Source organism: Delphinus delphis, chromosome 9 (assembly GCF_949987515.2).
Source record: "Delphinus delphis chromosome 9, mDelDel1.2, whole genome shotgun sequence".
Classification (NCBI taxonomy): domain Eukaryota; kingdom Metazoa; phylum Chordata; class Mammalia; order Artiodactyla; family Delphinidae; genus Delphinus; species Delphinus delphis.
Window position 1 is genome coordinate 101,682,690 of NC_082691.1, and position 15,241 is coordinate 101,697,930.

At 53.1% G+C, this 15,241-nt stretch overlaps 2 protein-coding genes across 3 annotated transcripts in view; one reads left to right on the top strand and one right to left on the bottom strand.

The window, feature by feature from the left end:
• Positions 1-10,567, bottom strand: part of PRKAG2 (protein kinase AMP-activated non-catalytic subunit gamma 2) — a 277,944-nt gene extending 267,377 nt beyond the window's left edge. For both annotated transcript variants that reach the window (XM_060021147.1, XM_060021146.1), the window contains exon 1: positions 10,084-10,567. In XM_060021147.1, the coding sequence (XP_059877130.1) occupies positions 10,084-10,197 (114 nt within the window). In that variant the 5' untranslated portion in view covers positions 10,198-10,567. The remainder of the gene's footprint in view (positions 1-10,083) is intronic.
• Positions 10,568-10,996: 429 nt separating this feature from the next.
• The window catches only part of GALNTL5 (polypeptide N-acetylgalactosaminyltransferase like 5), a 123,088-nt gene continuing 118,843 nt past the window's right edge, over positions 10,997-15,241 (top strand). Inside the window, exon 1 of the mRNA XM_060021151.1 lies at positions 10,997-11,379. The gene's annotated coding sequence lies outside the window, so the exon portion shown is untranslated. The remainder of the gene's footprint in view (positions 11,380-15,241) is intronic.

A 15,241-nucleotide genomic window follows, 5' to 3' on the forward strand; every position in this document is an offset into this window, starting at 1 on the left:
TGAACCGATGTGGTGACTTGTGCCACGGCTCCCCTGGAGACTCTGAGCCTTGTGAAGGTGGGGGCCGTGCCCCTCCCGGTGGCAGTTTTACTCTCAGCCTTGCCTGGCGCTTGGCACACAAAGAAAGGGCTTTTGGCGAATGTCTGGTAACTCAGTAAGAAGAAGCCCCGCAGTCATGAGGACAGCCCCTTACTGTCCTCATGGGACAGAGGACTCAGCACAAGATTTCTTGATTCCTGGTTTGGTGTTCACTCTAATGCTCAGTTATTTAAAAAACAAAAACTGAGAAAGAGCTAGAGAATAAGACCTATGAATATAAAAGGCAGTTTATTTACCTTTGAGATGAGAAGGGCAAATAACAGCCTGCAATGTCCTTCATGCAAAAGGGAGCAAATAAAGACCTGGTTAAGCCCAAGGGCAAACCCCTGGAAGGCAGCTTGCCAGCCCAGGTATTTCGTTCTCCGTGTGCCCATCACGGGGGTGGTGTCTGTCCTGCCCAGCAGTCTTGCCTCCCACCCCAGGCTGCCTGGACCATTCACAGGCATCCAAACCCTGGGGCTGGGGCAGGGCAGAGCAGGGACATCAAAAACCCAACTAAACACCAGAACTTTCTCGGCAAGTTGGATTACAACAGTTGTGAGCTGTGGACGGCCTGAAGTTCTTTCTCTGTGATAAGGATAATAACACCGATAATGACAATAATAGTATCTCACAGGGTCGTTTTGGAGATAAACGGAGACAGCTTACATAAGCACACACCTGGCACCTGGAGCAAGTGCTCCATCAGTATTAGCTAAATCTGAGGACAACGTGCCGTCCCAGAGAGTATCTGATCGTCAGTAATACGGATCGGTCATAGCCACCATGAACAAAACTACCCGTTGAGCAGCGTCTGAATTGCTAGGGTGCTCATTACACAATATCCTGTGGACAAGAATGTGGCCGGGGAACCGCATCGGGATAATCACAGTCCGCAGCTGTGCTGTGCAGGCAGGGAGCCTGTCGTATGAGGTCCCTGGGGCCCCTGTAACACAGTACCGCAAACAAGCCGTGTGTACTTAAAACTACAGAAATTCTCTCACAGTTCTGGAGGCCAGAGCCTGAAATCAAGGTGCTGGCAGGGCCACACTCCCTTGGAAACCTCCAGGGGAGGGTCCTCCCTTGCTTTTTCCAGTCTCTAGTAGCCCCAGGGTTCCTTGGCTTTCGACAACATCACTCCAGTCTCTCCTCTGTCTTCACGTGATCTTCCTTCTGTGTCTCTGTATCCAAATTTCCCACTTTTTATAAGGACGCCAGTCATACTGGTTTAGGGACCCAGCCTAACCTCATGGTAACCTGATGACATCTGCAAAGACCCTGTTTCCAAATAAGGTCACGTTCACAGGTACCAAAGGTTAGGACTTCACCATAGCTTTGGGGGACACAGTTCAGCCCATGACCCTATGCACCTTTGTATCCTCAACACCTAGCACAGTACCTGGGAAACAGCCATAAATGAGCTGACAGGTTTCCCAGTCCCAGCTCTAAAGGTGCCCAACTGTAAACACGGTCCCAGCAACCTAGCTCTCCATTTCTTTACAAACTGAGTAGTTGGGGCCCCACTTCCTAAAATTCCGGCCCTGTCGTGTCCTTACTCCTGCAACCCCAGCACCAGCGGAGGTCACCCCAGTGCCACCTGCGCCTGGCTCTGCACCGAGTCCCCGCCGGGCCCCCGCAGGAGGCTGGCAGGGCTGCACGGCTCCCACAGCTAGGACCCGGCCTCAGCCGCATGGAAAAAAGGCTGGACTCCTGGGGTGACCAAGAGCAAATTGGTCTTTGTTGTACATTCATCAGCAACTTTGCTGCCAGGTCAGAGGATATCAAAACACAGAGGCCCTGGCATGAGCCCCAGAGCCTGGATGATATCTGATTGGTCTGTGACAAGCCATGAGTTGGCAGAGAAGGGCTTCCTGTCAACAGGAAGGAAAGGATGGGGATCAAATTATTTTCAACGTAGGTAGAAGAACAAAGAGATGAGATTTGGGTTAACCATTCCGATGCAGGGCTAAACCAGTCACACGTGAGAAACCTTCCTCCGCTGGAGGGGAAGCCCGGCTGATTAACCCTCAACCATTTCCTCTGGTTCAGCTGCACACACCCTGCAGTGGGGTCTCTAAGAATTCCCTGTGGTTAACCCTTGGGGGTATAGCTTCACTCCCATGTGGCTCTGCCCATCTGACAGCAAGGTCACGGTCAATTGACCAAGCAAATTAAGGACTATTTCAACTCGGCTGCGCAGCACTTCACCGGCCTTTGTCCCAAATTTTAAAGACACTGACCACATTCTGACATTTGGTTCGCTGTCCTGGGATATCAAGACAGGCTGGTTACTGTCTGGAAAGAACTGGGAGTCACAGGCATTCCCATGTACTCATAATCACTGTTCTGGGTCAGAGGGGGGTGGGTGGAGGAGACTGGGGGAAAAGAGGGCTGGATTCTAACCCAGCTCTTCCAAGGGTCTGTGGCCTGTTCGGTGACCTGAGCAGCCCCATAAAAGTGAAATAGTGCCCAGAAATAGACAGCGCTGGCAGTGAGCTGAATATACCAAGACAGGAAAAGCAGAAGAAATTAGACAAGAAACAGCATCATGTAAGAGCACATTTATTTGTCTGGATGGTTTCAGAGGACACAACTGATGTCGAAGTTAAGTGAAGGAAGTGTGAGCAGGTGAAAAGCCCTTGGCAAGTAAGAAGTGCTTCCAAGTCCTTTCCTGAGTCATACTTTGGTCTAAAGGGAAACCCCTGAGTGCAGATCAGCAACAGAATAGTTTTGCTGGGTTTTATTTCGGAAGGGCAGTTCAAAGAAAACAGGCAGGGAAAGATACTTGTGAAGCACTGAGAACCAGAGTTTATGATGTGTGGAAAGATATAACATTGAATACACACTGTACTGGGCTGCTGCTTCTGCTTCTGGAACCTCAGCTAGCGACGTCCTTTTGGTGCAATAATGATCCCGAATGTAAATGGTCGCATTTATCATTAGGCCACTATGCAGTGTTCAGAGCCTGGTTTACACAAGGATCTTGGACCCTCCACAGACAGGTCCTGGGGGAGAGTGGGAACAGGGCAGCAGAGGCTAGACTTGAATAAAGTGTCACCCAACCACGAAACGGGGAACGTACGTGTTCTCAGCTGGGCCATCTGTAAAGTGGGGACAAGAGGATGAGACGGAATCCAGCCTGCATGTACGCCCAAAGTCACTGGACGTGATTCTGCAAATCCACGTGTTTTGAATGTGCTCTGCTTAGATCACTACGTGAGCTGGTCCGCATTGGTCTGTGCATGGTCTGCAGGTAGAGTCTTCAAGGAAGGGGACCCCTAAATCTGTTCTCTGCCTGCCCATCCCCCCCACAGCCCAGCACTGGACTGTGTTTAACTGGCATTCAGCCAGTGTGCAACGCCCACGCTGCAGGAAGCCCACGCACTGTCAGCCGTGCTCTGCGAGCTGCAGAGAGGCATCCAGGCCTCATTTATAAACCCCGGAGCCACAGGAGAGTTCCGGGGGCTCTACCACTGAGTACCTTGACTCCTGAAGGTCCCAGTATCATACTCTGGGCCCTTCTGCAGATTTCTCCTGTAGATATTCAAATGCCACATCAACTTAGACACCTTTTACTAAGGTATAGGTTCCTATTTTCGAGTTAACATTTATTGAGGGTTAATATTATTAGAAAGAGCTATAGGAAGACCATTTCTGCACCTTCGCAAAACTCTTGAAGATACGTACATATATAAAATCTTTGTTTTTTCGTAGAAGGATTCACACAATCACTTCTTTTAAGAATTTAGCACAAGAGGGCTTTCCTGGTGGCGCAGTGGTTGGGAATCCGCCTGCCAGTGCAGGGGACATGGGTTCGAGCCCTGGTCTGGGAAGATGCTATACGCTGCGCAGCAACTAAGAACCTGTGCTAAGGCACCCAAGATGCACCAAACCACTGAAGGGCTAAGTCAAGAAACACTGCAGTGAGGCCTAACAGGCTGCTTCATATTGGGTTACTCAGGCTGGGGGCCTATCTGGACATTCATCTTTATTTGGGAGCCAGAAATATTCCACCTTTGTTTAACAGCAGCCAAGGATCTCTCTTCTCAATGACAGCTGAAAAAGTGCAGATGAGAGACAGATGGATAGATGGACAGACACACGGATACTTAGATGGGTGGATGGACAGATTGATGGAATAACTCACCGGGGCAGAAGAAGGGATCAGTGTTTCCAACTGAGGAAGTTGGAAATCAATTGTTTTTTAAACCCCTGTAGGCATAGGAGTCACCTGGAGAACTTACCAGAAACAAAGAACCACAGATCCCACTCCCCAGAGACTCTGATTCAGCAGCTCTGGGCCGAGACCTAGGATTTTACATTTTAAACAAACACCGGGTGGTTCTGCTTAAGCTGGTCCACGAACTGCACTTTAAAAAACACTGCCCTGTGCCATGCGGCTGCTTCCCACTAGCTATCTACCGTACTGTGACCGACTGGAGGGGTGGGATAGGGAGGGTGGGAGGGAGGGAGACGCAAGAGGGAAGAGATATGGGAACATATGTATATGTACAACTGATTCACTGTTATAAAGCAGAAACTAACACACCATTGTAAAGCAATTATACTCCAATAAAGACGTAAAAAAAAAAAAAAAAGCCAGACACAAAAGAAAAAAAGAAAACAAACACTACCCTAACCCAGCAAATCTCAAGGTGGTACAAACTGACCAAGGTCAAGGCCAAGGTCAAAACTGACACCCCCACTGTGCCACCCGGCATCCCCTTTCTCTTCACCGAGGCTTCAGTCCAGGGTGTTTCCATGGTGTATTCGGCAGTGAGCACTGCTGTCACTGGGTCCTCCAGTCCCTGGGGGCAGAAAGGCAGCTCTCATCCCCACCCACATCCGGGCGATGGCCCCTCCCCCCATGCACTGCCCTAGCAGAGCAGATCTGGTTGGATGGAGGCTACTGGTCACCGGCCCATCGCCAAGGTGAAGGGCGCTGGGCCTCCAGCAGCGTGAGGCCTCCCTCCGGAGACACCACAAGCAAAGGCATCCCTAGTGGCAGGCCCAAGCCAAGCTGTGTCTCCACAACCTTCTGGGACCGGCCAGCTGCCCCTAGCTCTATTTTTAGGTTGTCTCCAGGGACGGTGAAGGATTTCTGGAGCACCTCTCCCAAGAGGCCTGGGGACTTGTGCGTTCTGCCAGCAGTAAATATCGGGCCACGACCTCGGATCGAGTCTGACCCCCTCCAGCTGCCTCTGTCCCCACGGGCTCCTGTGTGGGTCCTTCTCTCCAAAGCCCTCCCTGCCCCCTTGGTCTCCTGCTCTGTCACTGGCTTGTGAAGAGTTCCAGAGACCAACAATACAGTCAACGACCCAGCCAACAGTCATCAACTAAAATATGTCTAAGATACATGAATTTCAGCATTAATAGCGAAAATAAGTTTTCTCGGACAAAAAGGAGGAAAGAACATGCTTACTCCCAGCAACGGCTTCTCTGGCAAAGTGCTAGCAGATCGCCACACACAGCTAGACTTCTAATGAGGTATTTTCTAAAAGCATTCCCACCACCTTGATTATTATTCCCACTTTACAGTAAAGATGAAGGCTGAGGAAAGAGAACCCAGGCGAGGCGCCAACTCACCAGGACTCTGAACACTACGCCCATCTCACTACTTTTAAAGGCCCAGTGCAACCCCAAAGGAACCTGCACTCAGCCTTTCCTCTTCCTTTTCCTCCCCTCCCCTCCCCTCCCCTCCCCTCCCCTCCCCTCCCCTCCCTCCTCTCCCCTCCCCTCCCCTCTCTCCTCTCCCCTCCCCTCCCCTCCTCTCTCTCCTTCTCTTTCCCCTGACAAGATCCGAGATGGTTTCCCATAAAGGTGATCCAAGCTGAGATTAAAATCAAGCAAGGTTACACCCTCCATTAGGCCCAAGGGCCATTCTCCCTACGATAGAATTCAATGAATAAATTACCTTAGTTAGTAACTCCGGGTCTCCACTACCCGCTGTCACCCAAGTCCCTAGTGTACCCCCTAAAATTGACTCCTCTTTTCTGGTGTCTCATGGCACAGCAGGCGCTATTGGTAGGAAGGCAGAGTGAAGATGGTTAAAGACAATCAGAGCCTAGGATGAAGGTTTGCAACGACTTCCCCCAACATCCTTGGTCATGGTTCTGTTCATGCACCAGATATGGGGGTGGAGACAGAGTCCAATCGTGTCCAAAAAGGACACAATCCAATTCAGTAAAAAGACAAGCGCTTGGACACTGGAGGTCCCAGGAGGCCTCACCACTGTGAGTGGCACTGGAGGCCACCGAATGAGCCCACCCACAGGACCGCCAGGCCACAATGTCCTCCAGGAGTCACTCTCTAGAATCCCGACTGTCCTGGCGCATGCTGCCACCAGGCTAGCGAGTTCTCACAAAGCATTGTTTTCATCACCTTTAATTGCTTCTTAGTTTAAATCACCTGCCCGCCCCCCCCGCCCAAAACAGTGAGACAACAACTTAGATTCAGTCATTTATCCCAGGGAGCAGGGCAAGTGAGGCAGGGAAGTCAGAACAACCAGAAAGGGTGCATTATTGATGATCGGACCACCACTGTGGGCAACGGGGGCTGGGCCCTGCTGCGACCCTCTGAGACATCCTACGGAGCCCATGTCAGAACCATCAACCCCAGGGACAGGGAGGCTGGGGAACAGTCCCACCTGCATCCCTCCCTGCCTGAGGGTTGCCCCTTAGGGCATAATCCCAATGCCAGCATTTCCATCCCAGCCTGTACTCAGGCTGAGCAAACTGCCCCTATTCAGGAGGGTTCCTTCAGGAGCAAGAAAGACACAGTGAGGAACTGTGGTGTGGAGCGGAGCTGTCCAGCAAGGCTGTGGAGAACGCCGGGTGGGCTACGGGCACACGGGGCAGGGCACCAACAGCGTCTACTGCAGCTTCTCAGTGGCTTCAGGGGACATCCTCATGCCCGGGCCTACCTTCCAGGGAGGGCAGCCAGAGAAGATACAGGACGCCAGTTAAACTGGGATTTCAGATAACGATGGGTATTTTTTAGTATAAGTTTATCCCAAATGGTGCCTGGCACATTCATATACTAAGAAGTTGTTCATTGTTTAAAATTCTAATTTAACTGGGCATTTAGTTTAGTTTTGTTTTGTTTTCGGTACGCGGGCCTCTCCCTGCTGTGGCCTCTCCGGTTGCGGAGCACAGGCTCCGGACGCGCAGGCTCAGCGGCCGTGGCTCACAGGCCCAGCCGCTCCGCGGCATGTAGGATCTTCCCGGACCGGGGCACGAACCCACATCCCCTGCATCGGCAGGCGGACTCTCAACCACTGCGCCACCAGGGAAGCCCGCATTTAGTATTTTTATTTGCTAAATCATGCAATCCAACCTCAAGGCTCTCCTTGATCTGGCCTTGATGTATTTCTGATTACTCTGATTCTCGAACGCTTTCTTCCATGAAAAGGGGCTCTTCCCTGGAGTTGGAAGCAGTCCTCCAACTCCCCGACTCCATGGGGGTGCTCAAGCTGGTTCCCTGGCAGGGGTAACCCCTGCCATGTCTCTGTCCTGCCTACCGCCTCTGGGTCTAACGTCCCTCTGCACATGTCCATGTACTGCCACCTCTCCCTTCTCTCCCCTCTGAAAGCAGGTACTGCCTGCACTGGTCACCTTGTGCCCTTGGGTCATCTGCTAACATCTGTCTGAATGCTGTATTTTCCCAGCTAGAGTGTAACTCTCACCCAGCCCAGCACAAGGATCAACAGGTAATTACTAGTTGGTTAGTGAGAAGACCCCCTCAGTCCCCCCCCGCAGCAAACGCAAGCCCTGTGAGAGTGGAGAGCCCCTCTCGTTCCCCCCTGGATCTCACCATCAAGCAGCACAGCACACGTGTCGTGGAATAACTGAGTGAACAGAACCTTGTGTAAGGGCTGCATCACCCCAAGAACGTTGTCTAAATCAGCCAAAGACATCACCAGCAGCAGGAGGGCTGGTCGGAGTACTCTGACTATATCGTGGCTTTTCCGCTTTCACAGCCTGGCCGCGCGCTCCCTTTCCGGGTTCTGGATTCCGTCCTACACCACCTCTGGAGAGCACCCCACACATACTCCTATTTGAGACCCTCACCACACGTAAATACGATATGGCCTGGGCACTGGGCAATGTCATTTTCTTTTCTCTCTCTTTTAAATTAGGTGCTCCGATGTAGATGTAATAGCCATGCATTCATGTAACACTTCGTATTAGCAAGAGCTTTCTCAGGGGTTATTTTATTTCAACATCCCTGAAAGGTACGCAAAGCAGAATTATTATCTGTTTGACAAATGGGAGAAGTTGAGGGGTTAAATGGCTCAGCCAAGCGACGACTGCCGAGGGAGGTCAGGAGTACCTGTGTCTAACTTTTTTTTTTTTTTTTTTTTTGCGGTACGCGGGCCTCTCACTGTTGTGGCCTCTCCCGTTGCGGAGCACAGGCTCCGGACGCGCAGGCTCAGCGGCCATGGCTCACGGGCCCAGCCGCTCCGCGGCACGTGGGATCTTCCCGGACCGGGGCACAAACCCGCGTCCCCTGCATCGGCAGGCAGACTCTCAACCACTGCGCCACCAGGGAAGCCCGTGTCTAACTTTTTATTTACAAACATGGCTTAAAATGTCTCACATTAGCAATGTAAACAGGAATATCTCATTTTCATATAGAATGTTTACTCAAAGGAATGCTTATTCCTGCATATTTGGGTCATCCCCCTGGTGGTCGCACAGCAGGCAGGGGTCCAGTCACCTGCTCCCTGAGCTTTCCCCTGCCAGGGAGGGCTGGCCACCCTTCGCCACTTGGGGCTGCTCCCTAAAGTACCCATCAGGTGTCTGGGGCTCCCGGGGCTCCCTACCCTTCCTGGCCAATGTGTGCACACAGGCCTGGGAAGGAGGAACTGCGGTCAACGAACACAGGAGTGAAGTGCCTAAGGAGGTTCGCAGCAGAAAGTGCGTGACCAGCTGCCCTCCCCCAGGCCCCATGCTGCTGTCAGGAAGGATTAGCTTTAAGGAGGTGTCTTTAACAAGTGTCATCGGAGACAGCCCTGGAGGGTGGGACTCACCGCGCACCCCCAACCTGTGCCCAAGAGCCTCATCCGTGATCAAAATTGCATTTTCCATGGAGCCCTCGTGTGTGTGTGTGTGTGTGTGTGTGTGTGTGTGTGTGTGTGTGTGTCTGTACATTTACTTGGTTGGTGAAGGTTGGGGGGTGTGACCCAGTTGGGGGTTTCCTTCCGGTGCAGGTAAGGGCTGCGCCGCACGTCCCCCCACGGGGAGGCTAGGGAAGGCTTTGGGGGCCACGGGCTACCTGGGCAGGCAAAGCGCAGGGTGGGCGCACGACCCCGCCCGCCGCTCCCTCCAGCTGGACAAAGTCAAGCAGCAGACCGATCGATGTCGCCAAAGTCCGGGCCGGCTGCCGGCGTGGCCAGGGCTGAAGTTCGCGAGGGCCCTGCACGCCTTAGGCAGTCCCGAGCCCCCAAGGGCCTGAAAGGTGCTCCCACGGTCAGGCAAAGGGGCCGGCTGCAGAGGAGTCTCCAGCCTCCGGCCCAGAGTCACCCGAGGGAAACTGGGGAGCAGGGAGTGTCCATTTGAGGGCGCAGCTACACAACCAACGCCCCCCTCCCCCGCTGTCCCCACCCACTGCCCCTCCCCTCAGTCTCGGGCTGCGGTGCGCGGCTCCACCTCTCCGGAGCGCAGTCCACACTGTCCTTTTTCAACAAAACAACGCTACGCACCGCCCCTCCGCCCCCGCCCCAGCGCCCGCACCCGGCGGGATCCCGTGCTGCGCACAGCCCGCCCCGCAGCTCCCGCCCCCGCCGCAGACGGTCGCCGCGCCCCGTTCGCACGCGGGTGGGAAGAGAGATGGAGCCCGGGCACAGCGGCCCAGCTCGGCCCTGCGCCTCCACCCTTCCCCAAGCCGCCCGAAGTGACAGGAGGGGCACGCACGGCGCGCGCGGGGCGTCCCGCGTTAACCGCTTCCGCGCCGGGTCGGAGCGACGCGAGGGTGGGGGGCCGGGGACGGCGGGGTGGGACTCACCGGAATGTGCACTCGCAGCGAACGCCGCTTCTGGCTGCTGTTCTTCTTGCCGCTGCTGCCGCCGGGGCTGGAAACATCCTTCTTCTTCTTGGTGTCCATGGCCGCGCTTCCCATAACTTTAACCAGAAGTTAATTCCGGGTGACTCGTTCCTGGAATTCGGTCCTCTCCTTCCCAGTCCGGCCCCAGCCGTCGGCCGCGAGCCGCACGCGCTGTTTACTGTCCTTGCACCCTGAAGACACCGCGTGGGGACTTCCGCGGGGAGGGAAGGTGGAGCTGGGGTGGCGGTCGGCGGGAGCGCCGAGTTCACGTGTCCTCTTCCTCCTACGGGCTCTTCGGATGCGAAATCAAAGCCAAAGGCTGTCCTGGTTCTGGTCTCTCGCCGGGCTACGCGTGGCAGAGGTCTCCCGCTGGGTGACAAAGTTTTCTTCCTTTTGCAAAGCGAAGCAACATTTTCCACCCTCTCGGCTCCTCCCACAGATTCCCAGAGGTAATCAGAAAGGCAGGTGCAATTAAACACGGCAATTTGGGAAGCAGCCCTCCTATGCCTATGCCTAAGTGGAAAATCTGGCGAGAGCCAGACAGTTTGAATGTTTATATGACCCTCCACCGGAGAATAAACCAGCCCGCAGCCTGGAACTAGGTCCGTCCTCCTTTCTGGGCGAGAGGGAGGGAGGGAGGAGGGGAAGAGGAGGTGCAAGCGCTAACACCCTTCGCAACTGGGCTGAAGCTCGACTGCGAGCACGAGTTCTGGCGGCCGCCCTGCCGGCCGGAGGGCGTGCGGGAGCCCCGCGGGGAGCGGAGGGCAGCCGCCCGTTCCGTGCCGCCGCCTCGCCGCGGCCCGGGGGCCCGAGGGGTCAACGAAGGGCCGGGCCTGGCACCGACGCAGGCTCGCGGGGCGGTGGACGGCGGCGTGCCTCGAACAGGAAGTGCGCGGCGTGCGGCGCGCCCTCCCGCTCCGCCCGCCGACCCCCGCCGCCCCCTGCGGCCGCGGCGGCGCGGGACTCGCTCCGAGATGATTCCTGACTCATGCCGTCCCCCAGTGTCTGTTTATGCCTCACCCCCTGAAACACGCACACGCGCCCTGTGCCCCGCAGACCCGGCCGCGGCGGAAGCGCGGGTTTCTGTGGGATGCGCGCTGACCCGCACGTGCTTCTCGGAAAACCGCGGCGCGGGGCCCTCCCCCGCGGCGTGCGGACCTGAATGCGCAATGAGAGCGGGCGGAGTGCGGGTTTTTACCCCCATCCCGCCGTACCCCACCCCACCCGGCTTTGCTTAGGTTCACCAGGGGATCGGCGGTAAGTGTCGGGCGCGGAGTCAGCAACCCGGCGCCGCCGTGAACGCGGGGTTCCTAAGACTGCGGAAGAAAAGGTGGAGGAGAGGGCGGTAAACCCCGCGCGAGTCCCCCACGTGCTGCCACGGTCTCAGCCACCGCGTTGCCCGTCTGGCACCGCCCGTAGCCAAGGGCCGGTGGGGCGTTCTCCCGGGTGGCGGTGCGCCCCCCCACCCGCCGAGGTGGGCCCCAGGATGGCGCGACCCTCACCCCCCAGCCCCCTGCATGCCTGGCTGGGAGTAAGGTGAGTGCTCGGTCGGGAGTCGCCTCCGCTCCTGCTCTAGGTTCTGAGGATAGAGTGGCCCCCAAAGTCACTCGAACAACCTGAATGCTGACGTCAGCGCTGCTGCTCCCCGGAATCGGTGGGGCGGGGAGGCCACCCGAGAAAGAACGGGACACAGGTCGCTTTGGGAACGCCCTGGGGTCTGTGAGGAGGTGGCCTTTACTCCTGTCCAGGTGCGGAGATATGCACAGTTCTCTCCTGGGGAGAAGGGTGAGCCCGCTTTCAGGGCCGCCCCTTAGGCGGTGCCCCCCACCCAGCCAGGAGGAACCCTGGTTCAGCCATCTTCCCTGTTTCCCTCTCCCGTCCGAGTTCCTGCGGTCTGGGTGGTGCCGCGGTTTAGAGGGGTGGGTTTCTGGTGGGTTTGCCTTCCTCCTCCTCCCGGCTTTCCAGTCCAGAATGGAGCCAGACTGAAGACCCTCCTGGTCCCAGAGTAGTGCTTTCTGGACAGAAGGTCGCAGTGCTCTGGAGGGGACCGCACCTGGCTTCAAAAACCCAGTGGCCATCCCTGCCCCACAGGTGTGGCATTTCTTGCTTTGACCTTTTTCTAACTGGCTGCCTGCAGGAGGATTTCAGGAGACTCAGGGAGACTGACTGCATTATTTCACTAAATGCTAGAAACACTGGTTAGAAGGAGAAAAGGGTGGACCTTCAGCCTATGTGACGTGGTATAAAGCCCACCCTTACTCATTCAAAATGACTCCCCAACCGTCATTTAAATTTCATCTCTTCAGTTTGATGTGTTAATCCCTATCACAATGATTACTTGCCAAGGCAACCAAATCACTCCATTTCCTGAGAACGGGTTTGAAAAGGAGAGATGGAGAACCAGGAGGGCAAGTCCGGGAGCCACTGGGAGGCCCCTCCTGGGACGGATTCAGAATGAGGAAGCCGCTGTTGTTTCGCACACTGAACGCTTTGCCTGAGGCCTGTCATGGTTGAAGGGCCTCGTCTAGCGATTGTTAGAATACGTACTTTTGTCAGTTGATTTGAGTAAATATGCCTGATCATTCATTAATAAGATTCATTTGTTTTCTGAGTTTGTTTTGTTGGAGTGCAGACTTTACTGCCTGGGAATCTTAAATCAAAACATTTTACCATATTGCCTGCATTTCAAGAGCCCTCTCCTTTTTGGGGGTTCCACATGTTAATTTTTTTTTTTTTTAATTTGTGTGTTTCTTATAGATGGGGTCAGAAGAAGTTTACCGGCCATTTTTTTTCCTTCTGAAAAAATATTAATACATTGATCATATATCTTCCAAGCAGTGAAGTCTTAGAATGGAGGGGGCACATTGCGTTGGGATGCCCTCCGAAACCCCTTCTCTCCTTCACCTGGCTGCAGAGTTATTTTTTTTTTTAATATTTACTTATCTATTTATTTGGCTGCGCTGGATCTTAGTTGCAGCACGCGGGATCTTTTAGTTGCAGCATGCAAGCTCTTAGTTGCGGCCTGCAGGATCTTGTTCCCTGACCTGGGATCGAACCCGGGCCCCCTGCATTGGAAGCGTGGAGTCTTAACCGCTGGACCACCAGGGAAGTCCCTGCACAGTTAGCGAGTAGCTAAATGTGGCATGCCCAAGCCACAGCATCTCTGTAATGACCCCTGAGGTCTACTGTTTCTGAATGCCCTGACCTATGACTCCCTTTGCAAAACTAATGCAATCAAATATATGCTGAACAAAATAGAAAAATTTTGAATAAAGACAGCGTTACTGAATTTGCCTTTTGCCTCAGGCTCCAATATTGCTCAGCTTAGCACTGTTACCAATCCCGTCTTTATGTAAAATTATGATTTTTTGGGGGGTATAAAATGAAGTTTATAGATATAATTTTTTCCCCCCAAATCAAGCAGAGGCTCTTAGTGGTCACCAAGTATCTATATGATTGTTTACATTTTCCAGTGCCCTGGCAGTTAGGATAGGAATGTGTAATTAATTCTGGCCAATGAAATGCGAGTAGCATTAGTAGTAGTATTTCTGGGTCAAGCAGTGAAGAGTTAGTATGTCTGCCCCATTTCCCTTTTCTCCTCCCACCATGATCTTGGAGACCACATGATCTTGGAGGTCACGTGTTTCAGGTGGCACCCAGTAAGATGGAGGAGGGCAACTCAACTTGAATTGGACTTGATTGAATTGGGTTAAAGCCACTGAGATTTTGATATTTACTTGTTATCACAGCATAGCCTTGCCTATACAAAATATTGCATTGAAATATTATTTATCTTCATGACTGATTTGGGGGCAACTCCTTAACTTTCACACCCAGGGCAAGGGCCTCATTTTGGCTCACCCTAGTGTGGCCCTGTCCTTCTGATTGATGGAAGGATGAGAAGTAGGGTTTAGCCAGGACCGTGGGCTGTCAGGGAACCAGCTTCCACGTTCCAGGAGAATGAGTTCAGTCCTCTCCCGGCACTGCCGCTGATCTGCGGTGTGGCTGTGAGCAATTTTGCCATCTGTAAGAGGAGTGGGATGGCATTTAGAAGATTTCTAAGGCCTCTTTAATGGGGACATGTGTTTTGTCCCGATTGTATCTTGTACCTCTTTGTGTAATTTTACTGCTCTAGGAATCCCTTTTTTAATTGAACCTTTCAAAAGTATCATTTCGCGATGAACTGAGCATTTAAAACAAACAAGCAAACAAAAGACCCCTGGTCCTTCCCCACAGATGGTTTAAGACAGAGGTTCTCAGGGGAAAGGGGTGTTTTGAAGATGTGTCCATTTGGGGCATCATTTGTCTAGGCTCCTCATAGAGTTACTGATATAGGGCACCTACTAGGTGCCATTGCTGGGGTGTTTCAATACATCTGTGGGAGAGGGTGTTATTAACCCTGTTTTATACCACGCATGTGTTGGTGTAATTGCTATACCACCACTAACACCCCAGACTAACATCCCCTGGACATTGGATGTACCCGCCAGGGCTCCTGGTCATCACACTGGTGCACTGTGATGGTGCCAGCTCTTTCCCAGCCAGGGCAGCACTTCATTCAGAGAAGACCATTTAAAATGCTGCACTGAGGACCTACAATCTGGTAGAGAAGTGAAATACACAGGGTACAACAGTCAACATAAATGAAACCCTGGATTAAGAATTTACAGGATGAATTTCACTTAGCCTAGTTTTCTAGATTAACTAGTCCCTACCCACCCACCCCCTTTTTTTTCCCATTTTGTCTATTAATATCCCATATAAATGAAAATGACTCTGGAAACCATGAGTCATCTTAGTAGAGCATTGACAACTTAGAAAGTCTTAGAATTTGTGCTGCGCTCATAGATTTAAAGTCTGCCCTGTAAACTTGGAATGTTACAGTTAGAAGGAATCTTGGCGAACAAGGGTCTGTAGAGAGACATCTGTGTCTGGTGAATTCCTGTATTCAGTGGTGATATGTTCCACTGTCAGGAAGAAGAAAGGAATTAACTTTTTGATTACCTATTACATACCAGACGTTATATTAGGTAGTTCATATTAATTATCTTACCTAATTTCTATTAAAATCCCCTAAGAAAACTCTCCTAGGCATTTTACAGATGAGGGAAACTGAGAC